This window comes from Psammomys obesus, unplaced genomic scaffold (assembly GCF_907164565.1).
Source record: "Psammomys obesus unplaced genomic scaffold, mPsaObe1.curated_primary_1811, whole genome shotgun sequence".
Lineage (NCBI taxonomy): Eukaryota > Metazoa > Chordata > Mammalia > Rodentia > Muridae > Psammomys > Psammomys obesus.
In genome coordinates this window covers 17206527-17223969 of record NW_026596051.1, presented here as the reverse complement: position 1 = coordinate 17223969, position 17443 = coordinate 17206527, and the positions used below count along the sequence as shown (strand labels likewise).

The window sequence follows — 17443 nt, the reverse complement described above, 5'->3', positions numbered from 1 at the left end:
GTGGGGTGATCCAGTAGGTGAAGTTACTTGCCACCAAGCCCAAGGACCTGAGTTCAATCCCTGGGACCAACAAGGAAGGAGAAAACTCACTTTCAAAAGTTGTCCTCTGATCTCACACATGCCAAGGCATATGCACATCCACACACACTCTAGTGCACACACAAACACACATTTAAGAATCACTATAGAGTACAAAAAGCAGGGAACATATTGCATACCTTTCTGATGTCCCTTTTGGCAACCAGGCCCCACCCTTTGCCATCCGTCTTGATGATCTTTGTCTCAGGGTATTGGCGCTTAGTGAAACACTGGTTCTGGCAGTATTCGCCTGCAGGACACACTTGAGGGTGACACTCAAACATAAGCATCCTGTTTAGACATTCTGAATCAAAGCCACACGGGTTCTCATCTGTGGGCTTGCAGTTGCACTTTGGGATTTCAGAAATGTCAGCTGTATAGATCTGGACTTTACCATAAGGCTTATTCACCTGTAGGGGAAAAAAGGCAAGTTGTCTTGATTATACTCTGTAAACAGAGAGCCCTGAACCAGGCACACCCATACTGTCCCCTCAAGCACCCACCCTGGACACATGTATCTAGTAATCATTACTGGGCCTACAGAGATAGTTTCTGGCAGACCTCTTAAAAGCCACAACCTGGGTGTGAAAAATCTGTAGCCCATGAGCAACTTCCAAACTACTCTGTGGAGAAGAAACACAAACACACAAATATACACATAATCCTGACACAACCATTACCTTGATATGCTTGTATGGTGGAGGCTTTCTCTCACTCTCCTGTGTTTCTCGGGCTTCCCGCTGAAGTTTGATTTCATTAAAACGAGCTTCAGCTTCTTGCAGTGCTAAAAAGTCAACAAAATACAAGAAATATATTTCAGTAAATAAATATGTCTACCTTCTAAGCTCTACATTCACTGCAAAGAACTGCTGTGGTTTCCAGGAAACTAAAGGCTGTGACCCTGTAAAAGGCAAGTGACTCAGCGGCTGAGCACTGGGAGCTGACCTGTGCCAGCTCAGCTCAATCCCAATTGTTCTTCCGTCCGGCACTACCCAGTCTCTGTACTGAGCTCTAAGGACAAGGGAACGGTGCTGGTACTTTGGACACATTGTGCTAAAAAGAAAACCGTGAACTTCTATTCTCTTTGAAAGCAAATGGGTTCTGAGAATAAGCACTGGTTCAGATAAGAGAGGTCACGTCAACACCCAAAGCCCACAGACTGTCAGTGTCATTTTGAGGCCTGGTCTTTGGTTGGGCTACGCTGGCAGCTTCTGGTCAGTCATTAGAGGGCCTGACTGGCCAGCAGGCCATTGTCATGAGCATGGAGTCCCACTTTCACCATCTGCGACCATAAACTCACTGGGTTTCCTCAGTCTCTAACAGTCTCTCCTTTCTGATCATTTTCAAGACTCTTTTTGAAAGCTATCCATTCTTACTCAGCCCCCAAATGTTGAAGCATCAAGGAAAAAAAGAAAAGTTGCTGTTGTTTGACAGCTACTAAACTCTCAGCTGCAAAAGAGCCAATGGCTCTCAAGGCACAGATCTTCATCTCCCATGGCAAATCCCATCAGCAGTGACACAGCTTTAGTTCTCCCTGCATGGGTCATGTAAGCACCTCAAGCTTCTCCTCCTGTCTGCACCCAGAGAAAAATGCTGTTTTTTCCTACCTCCTTCCTAACCAAGTCATTATCTAGCTCAACCATGCCTTCTATACTCTGTCTCCCAGACTGTCTGTGGAATTTAATGCATCATTCCTGTCAATCTGCCTACCCTGACACTATGTAATGTACCCAAGGTCCCACTATGTCTGCTAAATTAGAATGAATTAGCAGCTGAGAGCTAGAACTTAAGGTTCCAACCATGGGAAATCATATCTAGAGATGCCACACAAAGGCCAGCTATGGAAAATATCTATAATTAGTTTTAAAGATAGTATCTTTAAAAAAGCTTTACTTCATTCTACTAAAACTAATTATAAGTTAATAACGCAAAAGTTATTAAATAGCATACATATACTTCAATAAATACATCAGCCTACAAACTTTTTTTTTTTTTTTTGTCTAGTATAAAGGAAAAGATATAATGTTTAGTCCAGAAATTTCTAAAAAGATCAAATTTCAAAAGAACAAAAATCAGGATTAACAAGCCATAAGACATTGCCATTTATTCTCCACTGGGAAATCTCCATACCGTTCTTGAAGACTCTTCCGATCCCTCTGACCCCCTGGTAGCGGCTGCCCCGGTCCCCCTCCATGTATGGGAACACTCGTGCCTGATGCGTCCAGTAATAATCTTTAGACCCAAAGAAAAACACAGGGAATTCTCCAATCTCGTGCTTCATTTTCTGAATATTTGGGGGAACATTTTTGGGATGGCAAACTTCTGCCGGCCACCATCTATTATAAATATTAAAAACAGGATTCACAAATTCTTCAGAGAATGACAAGATTTTTAATACTTAGTACTGTAAAGTAAAACAAACACATCTGAATAACACAGACTCTACAAAAGCATAAGCTTTTATTTCATACCTGTAGTTCCCAAGTTTGACCCAAATGATGTCTTGAAAGTGCAGCTTCTTCCCAGCCCGGCAGTCATTGCAGAACCAGCTGCCATCGGGCATATCGATGTTCAGGCAATCAGGGTGAAAGGCTGCTGGGCAGGCCTCACAGCACAGAAGGCTTCCCCCTACCAGAAGAGACCAGGCTAGAATGAGTTTGTCTTACCAGGTCTTACCCTTTTTTGTTTTTTCGAGAAGGGTTTCGGTGAGCATCCACCTGTTTCTGCCTGGGCTGAGTACAGAAATTAAAGGCATGTGCCACCACAGCCCGGCAAGGCTCTCTCTAGGCCCTCTAACTTAGCCTGTAACTGGCACAAACCAACAGAAGCCCCAGTGCCAGTATATCAACTCATGAGTCAATACTTAATGGCATCAAGTAATCTGAAGTCTACGTGACTCACTTAGAGGGCTCCAACATTAGCTAAGAACACTCAGCAGAACCCCTCCTTACCTTTGGAGCACACGAAGCACCAGCTCACATTGACATGGGTGTGGTGCCGCTTCCCTTTCCGGGCAGTGAAGTGGCCTGTGCAGACTATGCTGTTAGAAGCAATCACTGAACACCCTGCTGCCAGACAAGCATCCCCTCCATGATACGCAACAGGGCATCGGACACACCGCATCATTTTACCTAAAGAAAAGAAACACTGAGGATCACAAATAACGCTGACTCCATGACCAAAATCACAAAGCCTCAGAAAGCTGGAAAATTTATGATGGAAGACCCTGGAGCTATTTCTTAACATTACCTTCCATCAAGGCAAAAGTATTTCAAAACTGTATGAGAAAGGCAAAAATGTTTGAGGAAACAGACACCATTTAAATGTCACTTTCTAAAGCAGGTTCAGCCAACATTTTTATTTTGTTTTTTAGAGACAGGGTTTCTCTGTGTAGTCTTGGCTATCCTGGACTCACCTTGTAGATCAGGCTGGCCGCCTCTGCCTCCCTGGGTGCTGCAATTACAGGCATGCATTACTATTCGAGGCTCTTAACCAGCATTTCAATCATTTGGGATTTATGAGAGCCTCTTCTGGAAACCCTACCTACTAGATATTGATAGCATATTCTCCCTAAATATTGCAAAATGTGTCTTGCCAGAGAAGCCCTGTGACAAGAAAGACAAAGCACCTGCCCTCTCAGATCCCACATAGCTACCCTTATCTTTCACATATGCAATTTGCTTTTAAAATATTTCCAGCTAAGATTGAATCTCAGTGGTAAAGCATTTGCCTAGTGTGTGAAGCCCAGGGTTCTACCTCTTATATTACAAATAAAGGTTCCCTTATCTACGAAAGTGCCTTTAAAAATAAGCAAACAGAATCCAGAAACAGCTCAGGTTGTATCCTTTGTTGAAAATCAAGAATCTGAAAGTGCTGGTTGATATGGAAAGAATGGAATGGGAGCAGGTCTTATATTACAGAGAAAAAAAAAAACAAGTTTTTGACTCATGATGAATCAGCAGAAAAACAGGAGCAATTGGAAACTGTCACAGTCCATGAGCTCTAGTGACACTTGTTTGCCCTGAGTGGGCCCACTTTCAGAAGCACCTACACGTTGCCAGTGAACCCACACCCGAGTGGTAAGGGCACATCTATCTGTACCTTTCGACGGCCGTGGATTTGAAGGGTTTGAAGCATGGCAGCTCACACAGCTGTGGAGAGGGCAACGAAAGCCTCGGCTCTCAAACACAGTGAGAGGGAATTTTTTTACACAAGCTTCATGGTAAAACTTCCCACACTGAGTTACCACACAGCGCTTCACCTCCATCTTGCTTTCTTTACACACGAAGCATGAATGAATCCCTAACAAGTGGTCAAAGAGGTAGAGAGAAAGGTGCAGAGAACAGAGTTAATTTCAGTTCGGAGCAATTTAAAGCAGTTTTTCTGGAACAGCCTGTTTTACTAAAGCTTCTAGCTCTATTTCTAAGCTTGCTGTCAAGCCTCACCTTAAATACAGGAGAGTCTTTCTTCCTCCTGGCCCACTCACCAGTGCAGCAAAGACTTGCTACAACCACAGGAAGACTAGCATATGAAGTGCGCTACTGCTGTTGGGCTGCCTGGGAAGCTTGACCCTTCTTGGGCCTAGTCAATGGGGAGCAGGGACCACTATGCAGCCGGTCTTCCGCTCAGTATGATCTAGACTTTATGACGAATCCTGAAGCACTAGAGTGGTGCTTAACCCCTCAGTTAAGTTCTTGTTGAAAATAAGCTAAGAGCGACAACTAGTCTTTTTCAAGAACTGAGTATTCTACCAATACCAGTGTTCTATAACTGGTTAGGCAGGACTGTTTAGAGGTACACTGCCCTGGAACCATCACCTATAGAGCAGACTCAGATAAACCCCACAGGAAGGACTTGGAAAAGTACACAGCCTCTTAGTCCCTCACCCCACAGTCACTGTGTCCTGAAATACTTTGCCTGGTTATACTGTCATTCAAGTAGTAAAGCCCACAGTACAGGGGAAGAGCAGCTTAGAAACATGCACCTTTGAGCTAATATGTGTGGGGCTTTTTCTCTGCCAAATGTCTCAGACACCATTTGAGGAAGCACAGAAGAAACAAGCAGCGCTGGCCTCTACACACAAGCCCCAGCTTTAGAAGCTGAAACTTACCTGAGGTACATTCAGTGCAGGTGAATCTTCCTTCTGGTCTTCGGGAAAGTCCAAGGCAGGCTAGGTGGAACGCCCCACAGCAGGGGCCCTCACACAACAAGAGACTGCCTGTCTTCTCACACAACTGTGGGGAACAGAGGGCAGCATGAGCCCACACCCAGCTGGCCTTATCCTCACCACCGGTGACAATTTGATTTCAACCGTGGCATGCAAATGAACACAACCACACAGTGAGACGCCCAGCAGGATCCCAGACTGCAGCCAGTTTAAGTTACATAAAAATGTTAGTTAGTCTCTCAGCAAGGGCTAAGGAAACAAAAGACCAAAACCCTGAAGGATTCATTCCAGATGTTTTAGATCAGATGTGAATGTCAAAAACAAAGGAAACTAAACAAAACCCCAAGACCCATAGCATATTTTCATCATAAACCAGCCATCCTTCCACCGTTGGCAGCAATGGAGCCAACTGTCAGCCATTTTCCAACTATGAACAGAGAAATCCGCAGTCCCACACCAACAGCCACCGACTGCACCTCACAATGGTGCGGGGACTAAGGCACAAAAAGGTGAGTTGCTTTCTTAAAATCACCAACCCAACGTCCAGCACAGGTAGGATACTGACCCAGGCAATACCACTGTAGGGATTTAGGTCCGGTCACACCATCCTAGCCCATGACTGTCCTATCCAATGAACTAAATAAACAGCAACGGTGCTGTACATGAAACATGTCCCATCTGAGAGTACTACATAATGTTAAGTTAGGCAGCTTAATACCAGAATTGTGATGGCAGTCTAACTCTTCCAAAGAGGTATCCCTGAGTAGTAACGGGGCAAAAGAGAAATCTGGGAAAAGATGATGCTGGAAACTCACTCTGCTGTCCTGGACTTCACCAATACATTAGGCATCGCCTACCCCTCACCTGACACACGTACTCCTTTTTGGCAGCTACTCCTCTTTCAGACTTTTTAGATGAGATGGATGCTTCGGTCTGTGTTTCATCTGCACTTTCATACGGAGACTCTGAAGGTTCATCTCCTGGGCTGTCTGAGACCTGAAGATGAAGGAGGTGGACGACAGTTCACTAGCCACAGAAAAAAGGTGGCTGTATCCTTTGGACACAGCCCACTTCCTGCCCTACCATCCAGTGATGTGGTGTGGATACACATTATTACTGGCTTGGAAGTAACAAAACTTGTAAAAGCTGCATAGAAAACTTCAGAACTGGACCTTATTCTACTCAATATTTAATATACAAATGTACATAAGATGTATTCCTTTAAATAGAGCAACTTGTGAAAATCCTATTAACTCTGCTAAGTAAACTGAGTTCTGAGATTAATATTCTTGCCCTTTCTCACACAGTGTGTTCAGACCCAAATAACACATGAATTAAAAAAAAGAAAGAAAAAAAAAAAAAACGGTGAAGTTGTGAAAAAGACAAGTGTATTTCACTCTACTGAGGAGGACACTGCTCTTCTTTCCAGAAGCAGGCTGCACTGCTGAAGCTGATCAGCAGAGTCACCGACTCGCACTGCGGCCTTACTGCCTTGTCTCTCCCCTCACTGCTAATTTGCCCCAGCTCATTTACTCTGCCTCAGAGAAAGGCAAAGAATACTTTCTCCCTGTCTTGTTAGCACTGGAACAGACAGGAGAAATGCAGTGTGTGTGTGCAGATGAAAGCCCCTATTTTTACTGGATTCCTTCCACTGAATAGAGGTTATGATCTAGCTACAAGCTCATCCTTGCTACACAAACCATCCTGTCCTCACTTGAAAAGTGCTAGCAATAAACATTTAAATGGGTAAAACAAAATCCTTCATCTATCAAATTCAAGTGCTTAAATGATCTTAGTTAAGTGTTATTGATCTTAGTAAGTGTTGAGAACTGGATTTTTGAGCTAAAACAAAGCAAAAAGAAGTATTAACTATGTTTCTTGTTTACTTCAATAACCACAAGTAATTATGCTACAGGCTTGCTATTTGCCAGTGAACACAAAGCTAGACATTGTAATGAGGCCATATTAAAAAACAAAAACAAACTCACCAGGGACTCTGGCCCATTGATTCTGCAGCCTTACTGATGAGCTTTCCCCAGATTTATCTCAGTGAAATTATTGGGAGCAATGAGAAAAACAGGCATGTTTCTGATTTCCACTCCTGTTAAAGTGGGATAAATTACCAAGGACTCCTGTGGCTCTGATGAGCCACTGGAGCAACAGACAGGCTTTGTGTGATCCCGTTCTAGTCTTACTAGACAAATCTAGCAACAAGAATGTAATGAAGGGGGGAAGGCCTTTTAATATAATTTTCTCACCTTTTGCGGGCAGATGGAAAAAGCATGAAGAACACTAGATTAGTGTCACATCATAAGGTCTGTCAAATAGGAGGCTGACTAGCTGGAACTATAGGGCCCACTGCCAATCCCTCGCCCATCAGCTCACCTCCCACTTCTTTAACATCAATATCCAGAAAGAGGCAATTTGAAATGCTCAGAATTCAAACTCCAAATTTAGTATGTCCATCAGCTATGAGGCTCACAGGTGGAATCTGAGCACGTCTGAGATGAGATGAGTAAGGCCTAGGGAAGCCCAGGGCCTCAGGAATCAGTGGCCGCATAGCTCCCATAGCCACAAGGCTGGCCCATCTGACTAATGAAGGCACTGAGACCGAAAGGATGTTTGGCACAGCATCCATGAAAAGAGCCCATGCTCCATCCACCAACCCACTTCTTCCCTCAGTGTGGATGAAACAAATTTAGAAGCTATAAAAAGAGAAAGAAATGGAAAGAAAGACAGAAAACACAAACCAGTCCTGGGTCAGAGGAAGGAACAGCACCTTTTATTTAAGATTTACAGAAAGTTAGCACGTTTCCACTTGGAGATATTTCCTAAATTAACAAAGTCTGTTTGAGGAAATAAACACCGAATACATATTTTGAATGGAAATATAAATGTTAACGACACACATAAGGCTCGTTTCCTAATTGGGTCTGTTATCCACATACAGAATATAGACCTTACAATATCACAGTCCATGACAGATTGTAGAAGGTCCGCCTTCACCAACCACATCCTCCCCCACAGATGGACGAAACCCCTACCCAGTCAAGAGGGTCCCTCAGCTCTCTGCACAGCAAACCACCTGCAAGTAGAGCCAAGTGTGCGCCTCACTCCAGCTGCAGGCTCCACCTCCATGTGTACCAGGTGACAGCTTACTTGGAGATGCCATTTGTGGAAGTGCCATATCACCTGTATGGTCCCAACATAGTCCCAGATCTCAGTCTACAACATCTATGATCTATTCAATATCCAACAGGATGTATTTGGAAAAAGAAAAATGCAGTGATTGATGGGACACAGACTGTCAAGAATTTTCCTGTGGCTTCCTGTGTCCACCAAGGTCAGGCTTGTAGCACTGATTTCCAAGCAGCTTAGTTCCTGACTTTACAAAGTTGTCTTGAGTCTGAAAATACTTTCTCCACTCTCTACTCAGTATGTGATAGTACGAAGTTGCCTACCTGCCTTAGATACACATTCCTCCAGAAGCAGGAAGTGCAGTCTCCATCTATTACAGGGACTTTGAAGATGGCATTACCAAACATCATGTGACCCAGTAGACATCTTCCAACCCACTGCCAGGAGCTATGTGGCCATCAGGAAGGCTCAAAGAATGCAACTGAAATTACCCCACTGTGGCCACAAAGTAAGACCCCTGCCCTTCTGTGGGCTGATACACATTGAGTTTTTAATTTTTTGACAAAACAAATCCCTTCACAAGTTGAATACTACATCATTTTAAAATACAATTACAGACCTTGAACAATAAATATTTCTATAACCAACATTATTTTCATGTTTAAGTTATGCTTTCATAAAGGAAGAAGTATAGAAGTGCGTTCACAGACGGTTTAGATTTACAAATGATAAGAATCCTGTGCTCAGTAGATATAATGATCTAAAATTAAAAGACTAATCTCAACCAGGTCTTCCAAGTTAACATCACAGTGAAGTATTAAGAGTGGAATTAAGACAATTTAAAATTAAGTCAATCATTCTAAAATCCCAAAATTCAAAATAATTTTTATTAAAGTTTGTACAGATTAAAATCCTCCCAGCTATTCCTAATTTAAAGCCAGGTATGAGTTACTGAGGGCATGAAAGAGAAAAAAATACAAAACAACAACAACAACAAAAAAACCCCTTTAGTCCACAGAATGTCATTGTGCTTCATAGTCACCTAATCTCTGCCAGATTCTATAATGTTAGCCTAAGAGGACAGGAAAGACCAAGTGAGAGCTGTCGCCATTTAGCCATATGGCTAATACTCCCATAAAGGTATGCCCTTCTCCAAAATTACGTGAGTCTCTAAATGTTCTATTGACTCAACCATGTTCCAGCTGTGTCCTCAGAAGCAGCGAGCCCTTGGGAGTAGGTTGCAGAGGCACAGTCCAGCCAGCTGCAGCAACAGGCCATGTGTCCTCACCTGGAGGGCTTGAAAACAGAAGACCCTCCAGCCTATCTGTTTCCTTAGCTCATGTGACTGTCAATGTCCCTGTAGGAAAACTAGGACTTCACTATCCCAGTGGTTTTGTAAAAGCAAAGTACTCCTAAAATGCTATCATGTTCAACATACTGCCAGAGTTATATGTTAAATGCTGAACAACTAAGAGGCTAGGAAAAAATATACGGATGTGGATGTAGCACACAGGACTCTGACAAGATGAGACACATGAGGTTGCTGGGAGTACATCCTTGATATTTAGGCCCCAGAGAGCACATCCCTTACCCTTCCTCAACAAGGAAAAATGCAAACATACTTTTCGTGTATACTAAAGATGACCATTTTTCATCACTGGCAGGAAAAACAGGGAAAAAAATCCTAATAGTCTAAGCAAAACAATAAAAACAGTACCTAAAGGGAGCAAAGTCAATCTCAGTCACCAAAAAATGCTGAAATATACAGGAATCAATGTTTCTTAAAACAAAAACAAAACCCAAAAAAAGCTTTCTAAATAATTATCAATAAGAAGTAATAAAAGCTCTGAAAGCATGTTAGGAAAGCCCTTCTGCTTTACCATAGCAAAAGGCAATTTGGATTTCATCATCTAAAAGATAAAATGCAGTCCTTGTTAATTAACTTTTCAAAAACTGGAATAATGGGTTTACTGATGCTAAAAAAGGTGCTGCACACTTAACAATCCAAAGGGCCTTTGGGTCCCTAAGAGTCCACTTGAACAGCAGGTGATCAGCAACCTGTATGTTTGAATACATGTGAGACAGACAGTACCTTAGAATCAGTGACAGAGAAAGAAAACAAACTTACTAAGTGTTAATGACCCTACGGTTCACCTGCCATTGGACAAACATTTCCTAAAAGGAGCTATGACCCCATAGGGCATCTCAGGCCCACAAAAAACAACTGAGGTCAGCAAAGAACCACTCACTCAGGGTTCCCCATTCTACTCAAGTGAGCTGAGTGAACTAGGAGCTTATATAGAATATACACCAGTGCTGAAGGACAGACAGAACTAAATCCAGATCAGGCCTCACACTCCAGGCTATGAGATCCTTTCTCAGGAGCACTCTTTCTTTAATCATTTAAATTTTATAAAATCATAGGCATCATTTTTTCTTTGAGAAATGAGATTTTTACTTAAGATCTTTATTTCTTTCTTATATGGCATTTATGTTATAAACTCTTAATTGGTGCTAGTCACCAATACCATCTAGGCAGCCCACAGGCTCCAGATTCAACCCTATGATGAGTACATAGAGTCACAGACACATCATTGCCAAGTTAGGTTTTGTTGCTATTTACTTGTGACATATTCTCTCATTTATGAAAAGGTCCTGTCCCTCATCTGGCTTCTAGCTCCAGAGAACCCTGTTTTAAGTTTTCTGGTGCTTTTGCATGAACTATCTCAACTAATCCCAGAATTAGATATAACTTGGCTGAGACCAACTTAAAAAGCCTTCCATCCCATGCCAGAAGCAGGCTGCTCTACACCTCTTCAGAGGCAGTGGACAGAATGGATGCCCTCATGCATGGAGCAAGGACCCTTTCCTCTTAGATCTTATGGTATTTTATTTCCTTGTCATGCTTAGATTTCTTGTTGGTTTTCAGGACATCCTCTTAAAAATATTGAAGTTGTCTTCTGTTAGGAAACAGATGTAAATAGATATGAATACTGAAGAAAGTTTTGAGCTACAACTACAGTTAAAGGCATCATGACCAAAAGGACAACATTCACTTTCATCAACCTTGAAGAAAAGCCGCTAGGGAGGGAGAAGTCCTTCCAAACAGAGAGGGCTGAGTAGCACCCGAAGGACCTGGCTGCTGGCACAGGTCTTTATCCAGGCCATGTGCTCCCTGGGGTGCTGCTCTGTGGGAACAGCTACAATCCAAACCTTTGTACATTCACACAAGTCTTCAACTCTTTAGACTCTGAGTTTTATAAAGAAAGCTACCTCCCCTTGCAGGCAAATGTAGAACAAACAGTGGTTCTGAAGGAAGATCAAATAGGATCAAATGGTAATAATTCTTTGTGTGGCAGAAGCAAAACTCATCTAAACAGCGGACAGTTCAAAAGACCTAAGACTAGAGAGGTAGCAATGCTTTTTTTTAGACATTTTTATAGAAAATGAAGGAATTCCATGTTAAATTTGTAGCATAATAAATTTGTCACATAATTTTTGTACTTTCAGCAGACAAGCTATTGCTTCTTGCTGGACTGATTTAAACAAGAGTCTCTTTTCTACACACCTCCTTGAGGAGAGTTCAGCTAAGAGCTGACATGGAACTCTGCTTATTTGCTGTGAGACCACCACTAGTCTCTGGGGCAGGAAAACCTACACTCTGCACTCACTGAAGACTGCTAAGAACCCTGCTCCCACCCTTGCCCCAAGGTGGTTATGTCTTCCCCAGCTGATGAATATTCCAAGATGCCCACTCTTGTTCCCCTTTTATTCTCTGAACTCAGCAGGTACTAACTGTGCTACTCTGCGGTTGTCACCACTGGTTCTGAAGTCCTCACTTTCCCACCACAGAGCACAGAGTCTGTCCTCCAGCTACTTCCTGGGCACTCACTCAAAATTCATCATGCTCTCATTTCAAATGAAATCCCTTCATTTTTGCTCAAGACCTTTCAGGATAGTATCTTTACTTGTGAGAAACCACTTCTTGAACCAGGGCCATTTCTACACCATCATATTTCTTCGCGTACTTTTTAATTGTGTGATTTCTATTTTTAAATTACCTGAGATCTTTCATGTCCTTTAAGAACAGTACAACTTAGAATGCTTCCATTAGGTATTCTCTGAGGTTATGTCTCTCATTACATTTGAGCAGAGCCAGCTGAGTAACCTACGAGACTGTAGCCTCATAGTCTAATACCTACTGTGTCACACAAACAGAGCTAGGGTTCTGCTACACCTGGATTTATTTTATCCGCACATGCACGATGCAGTCAAGAGGATCATTTTTCATGCCAAAGCAAAATTTATACTTTTGGATAAAAATGGAATGATGGTGATTTTTGTTATTTTTATTGTAATAACCATTACTGTCACAATAGTGAACCACTGAGTCCTTGCAAGGTGCCAGGCACTGTACGTGTTTTACATGCGTTACATTACTTAATGGTTTTGAACAAAAGTACTTCTCAGAAACTTTCATCACAGGTCCAACACTGAGGTGTCTGTGCGGAACGGCCTGGGTACCATTCACACACCCCGTGCACAAACTCTGTTTCTTGAGCTGAGGGCAAGTGGAGCCTTTCCTCCCATGCAAACATGCGGGCACCTAGGTATGCTCCAGCTGGGCATCCAGGACCACAACGTTTAAAACATGATGCTGATGTTCTATAAAGCAACTGGTGATGTGGTTGTTGCCATAATAACCTGATTATGGTATCTTCTCAATATTAGTGACTGGATCAAGAGTTGAATGGTTCACAATGATACTGGAAATGGTATTTTTTTCCCTAAAAATCTACTGTGTCTAGTGTCATAGTAAAACTGTCAAGTAAAAAAGGACAGAATCAAAACTCTTCCTGCCTTTAATGTGGGAAAACTGGTTTAATATCTACAATACTAATACATTTCATTAACAATGAAAATATCTGACAAAAGACCCTTAATGTGTCCTGCTTGTTCTTTCTTACGGATGGAACGGATGCTGACATTTTTCCATAAAAATTCAGTAAGTTATATGAATTAGAGGAAAAAGTGAGCCTTAACAGGATAATCCCTTCAATATGGTGCCACTGTCAGAGCTCTGGGATAGCCTCAATTGAAGGGTTTCCTCAACTTCAAATTTAGACTGATCATTAGAATATGAATGTGTTTCTATTATGAGATGAATGTGATTGATTAAATGGCCTTGATTGGGTATCTTACCTTGGTCTTAAAATTTGTTATCTGTTTTCTTCATTGTATGTGTTTATTAATACCAGTAAAAACAGATTATCACACATCTTCCATAAAATGATTGTGATAGAAATGTCACTTAGTGTATACGATGATGCACCACCTGCAGCAGACATCTTGGGGTATTACACCATTCTAAGTGCAGTACAGGGCGGCTGAGTTCAAGTCCAACTTGACTGATGTGGGCTCCCATAAAAGCTGTTACCAGTGAAGGCGAAAAAAATAAGAATTTGCTCTACTAAGGGAACAAAAAATGAAGTTACAAAACACTTAAATCACATCAATTCCTTCACAGGCCTTTGTCATGCAAGTGTGTCATTTTAATCTCTTCATTGGGGTGATGTAATACCATGTTATTCATAATTATTCCAATATAAATTTATCATACACATTTTTCAAGAACTTAAACTACAACATGTCCTAAAATGTCTTGTAATACCAACCCTACATAATCCTCTTTCTTTCAATAAAATGTGGTGAAGGGAAGAAAACATAAACATGCAAACGTAAGTGTCCCACAGTGAGGAGGCAGTGTGACCCCAAACAGTAATTTTCACATCAGAACCAGACTCAACAGTCTCCACAGCTCATGTGTTACCAAGCACTTAGAACTGTACAACTCTTCAGCAGTGCTGATGTATACTAGATAAATCTACTTGTTCACCTAAAGTTTTTACATTAACAGTGCAACTCTATAAAATAAGCTATAAAGGAATATTCATAAAGCCACACAAGTAGCCTAATAGAGAAGGCCTAGAAATTTGAACTATTTTATTTAATGAACATAATGATACTGTGAGATTTATGTGTCACCTTCAAAACATAAGAAGGGATATAAATTCAACACATTGCATACATAATAAAAATGTACTTAAATCATCTATCCAAAAAAAATCATCTATCAACCTCTGATGTTGTAACTTAGGTCTTTTTACAAAATCTTAGTCTTGCCATGCTCAAACTACTAAGGCAAACATGGCACCAGGGCAGAGATGGCACCAGCTGCTGTTCTATGTTCATCCTCACTGTTTGCACCTTCAACATCCAATACTGATGATCAAGAATAATGGATACAAGTTCAGTAACTGAATGTTTTTTTCTCTCCCATATCCAACAGCATATGTAAAGTGCCAACTGGATAAACAGATCAAAATGTGAATCAAGAAAAACTTAAAGCTTGTATACAGCTAGAAAGTAACTCAATAATAGAACACTTGCCTAGACTCACAAATCCCTGGGTTTCAACCCTAGCACTCAAAAAAAAAAAAAAAAATCATTAATGAAAAGTCCAACTTTATTGCCTGGAACTGTATGGTTAACTGGAACTGTAGACCATCTTTAATTTTCTAAAATGCTAATCTAAATATGGGTAAGAGAGGAAAAATGGAAAGTACTTTATATAAAACTACCCTTTTGTATTTCAGTAACATTTTAGAAGCTCAGCAACGAAGTGAATGTATACAAATATAAGAAATGCTTAGTTTTCTACACATAACAACCAGAAGCAAGCCCCAGTCCCGTGAGTATGAGCACATGAGATTATGACTGAGCTAGTCTATGTGACTGAGATCCTACGAAATGAACAATCTAGATTCACACCACACTCCAGGTTTAGACCAGTGAGCAACAGAGTTCTCCAGGGTGTTCCTCAGGTCATCCAGGTCCCTGACCATTGTGCAAGGGAAGGCCCAGCAATCCACTACTAGAAAGAAACAGCAAGGACACACCCAACCCTACTAAGGGCCATGGCAGAGGCCAGACCAGAAGTGCTGCTTTTGATCCAATTGGAGAAAGGGGCCTGTCTAGTTCCCATTTCACTATCCTGTTAATGAAGACCAAGGTTATCAACTCCTTATAAAAACTGTGAAAATAAATCTCCAGTTTACAATAAGAAAAAAGAAAAAAAAAAACTACAGAGATCAAAATAACAAGAAATTAAAAATGGAAAGTAAGAACAATAAAGGCAGTCACTAGAATCAAGAAATTAAACTACCTCTGTACTACCAAAAAAAAAAAGAAAGACTTTAGATTTGGTAACACCATCTACATGCCACGTTATGGTGATGGCAGCAGCAGCCTGTTATAATACCACTTTTCTTCTCTGCTATCATATTTTTCTAAGACCAGAAACACAAGACATTATAAGAAATCGTTAAGTATAGTGATAGTTCTAACTTGCCTCCACACTCTCATCTGAGACATGCCAGAACAAAAGACCAGAGACACACAATGCATGAGGACCAACAAACTTTTGGCTTCCCCACAGGCTTGTGAGCCCCTTCATTCCACCAGTGTGGGTGCACAGCTGCCAATGTCAGCATAGCATGTCCTGATAGAACCAGTGTGAATTTCCCTTCATGTGAGAAAACAAGAGTTAGGTTTACAGAACACACCATTTTAAAACAGATTGCAACAACAATTACTCGGCAATAAGACTGAAGTATGCATGTACACTTACACATTCACCATGTGCGTGTATGTATTTATATTCAAAGAGCTCAGACTAAATTAGTGCACTATTTTTTCAGTTTTGTGAATTTTAGATGGCTAAGAACACCTGAAAACTCATCTATACCTAAGGAGAACACCAATATAATTCTTTTAAAGTAGGATTTCACTCCCATTGCAGCTTCAGTAAATAATGGCCTTCATATGAATGCCATGGTATCACTATCATCATTATTTTACCTCATTCTCAGTTAAGGATGCAGAAGGAGATGAACTTTTGCTAAACCCAAGTGCTGAAGATGCTGTTGCAGAAGCCCGATTTCGCTTCTTCAGTGGTTTGCAAGCATCAGACAGATTTTTCGTTGCTGTAAAATAAGTTTATTTTATAAAATTTAAAATCTTTTTTTTTTTTTTCCCCTCCAAGACAGGATTTCTGTGTGTAGCCTTGGCTGTCCTGGACTCACTCTGTAGACCAGGCTGGCCTCCAACTACAGTGATCTGCTTGCCTCTGCCTCCCTGAGTTCTAGGATTAAAGGTGTATGCCACCACCGCCCAGCTGAAGTTCAAAATCTCCTGCCTCCTTATTGCTTTAAAATAACCCCTCAATCAGTAAAATCCTAAAGATAAATCTTCTGGTTTCCTTAGTTGGCACTAAGGGCTTAGCTTTTTATCACGGAAAACTGTTTTAAAAAAAGAAAAGGCAGGTAAATTATACAACGAATCCCACATCCCACCACCCACAAACCAACAACCCATGGCCAGTGCAGCTCCATCCACACCTGGATCCACGGCCCCTGGGAGAATTATCTGATGCAAACTCTACACATAATTTCATGCATAAAAAGCCTAGAGTATAACTCTAAAATAAAAATTTTAATACAACAATACCACTTCCATATTTAAAAACAGTGATCCTATGTTCAAATTTCCAATCATTCACAGATGCTTGTTTAAAAAATAGCTGATTTTTAAAAACCTGATCATCTTGTGCAGCACAAAGAAAACAGTCTCCAACCGTTGGAGATGGTGAGCTTCTGTGCTAAATCTATCGGACAGGTTCTCCTGTCTCCACAGCATCACTCACAAATAGGTCAAAGGATCTGGCTTTTCCTTTTTATTGCTTAACTAAGCTGTTTTTCACAGAAAGTTCTTTAAACTGATTTCTTTATCATATGAAATAAAAATAACTAGTCATGACTTTTACTACTGGCTGGTAAGTATGAACCATCAGGAGCCTAAATCAGAATGGCAGAATTTATGGTAACAAGTACTTCTGGTATAAATTTCTCTTCTGATAAAATTTCAAATTGAAAAATAATGAAGTCAAGTGAAAATCAGTAAAAAATTTCAATGACTGAATCCTTACAATTTACACATTAA

The 17443-nt window shown here is 41.1% G+C and overlaps 1 protein-coding gene across 5 annotated transcripts in view; it reads right to left on the bottom strand.

Moving 5' to 3' along the window:
• Nsd2 (nuclear receptor binding SET domain protein 2) overlaps nt 1–17443 on the bottom strand; it is a 74672-nt gene that overhangs the window by 12100 nt on the left and 45129 nt on the right. For 4 of the 5 annotated variants that reach the window (XM_055624019.1, XM_055624022.1, XM_055624020.1 and 1 more), the window contains 9 exons: nt 16304–16428; nt 6110–6241; nt 5189–5312; nt 4180–4380; nt 3030–3209; nt 2550–2706; nt 2209–2414; nt 759–862; nt 219–488 (listed from right to left, as the gene is read on the bottom strand). In XM_055624019.1, coding sequence (XP_055479994.1) covers nt 219–488; nt 759–862; nt 2209–2414; nt 2550–2706; nt 3030–3209; nt 4180–4380; nt 5189–5312; nt 6110–6241; nt 16304–16428 — 1499 coding nt within the window. Of the gene's footprint in view, nt 1–218; nt 489–758; nt 863–2208; nt 2415–2549; nt 2707–3029; nt 3210–4179; nt 4381–5188; nt 5313–6109; nt 6242–8005; nt 13814–16303; nt 16429–17443 lie in introns of those variants that run through there. The other variant, XM_055624023.1, reaches the window with a different exon arrangement.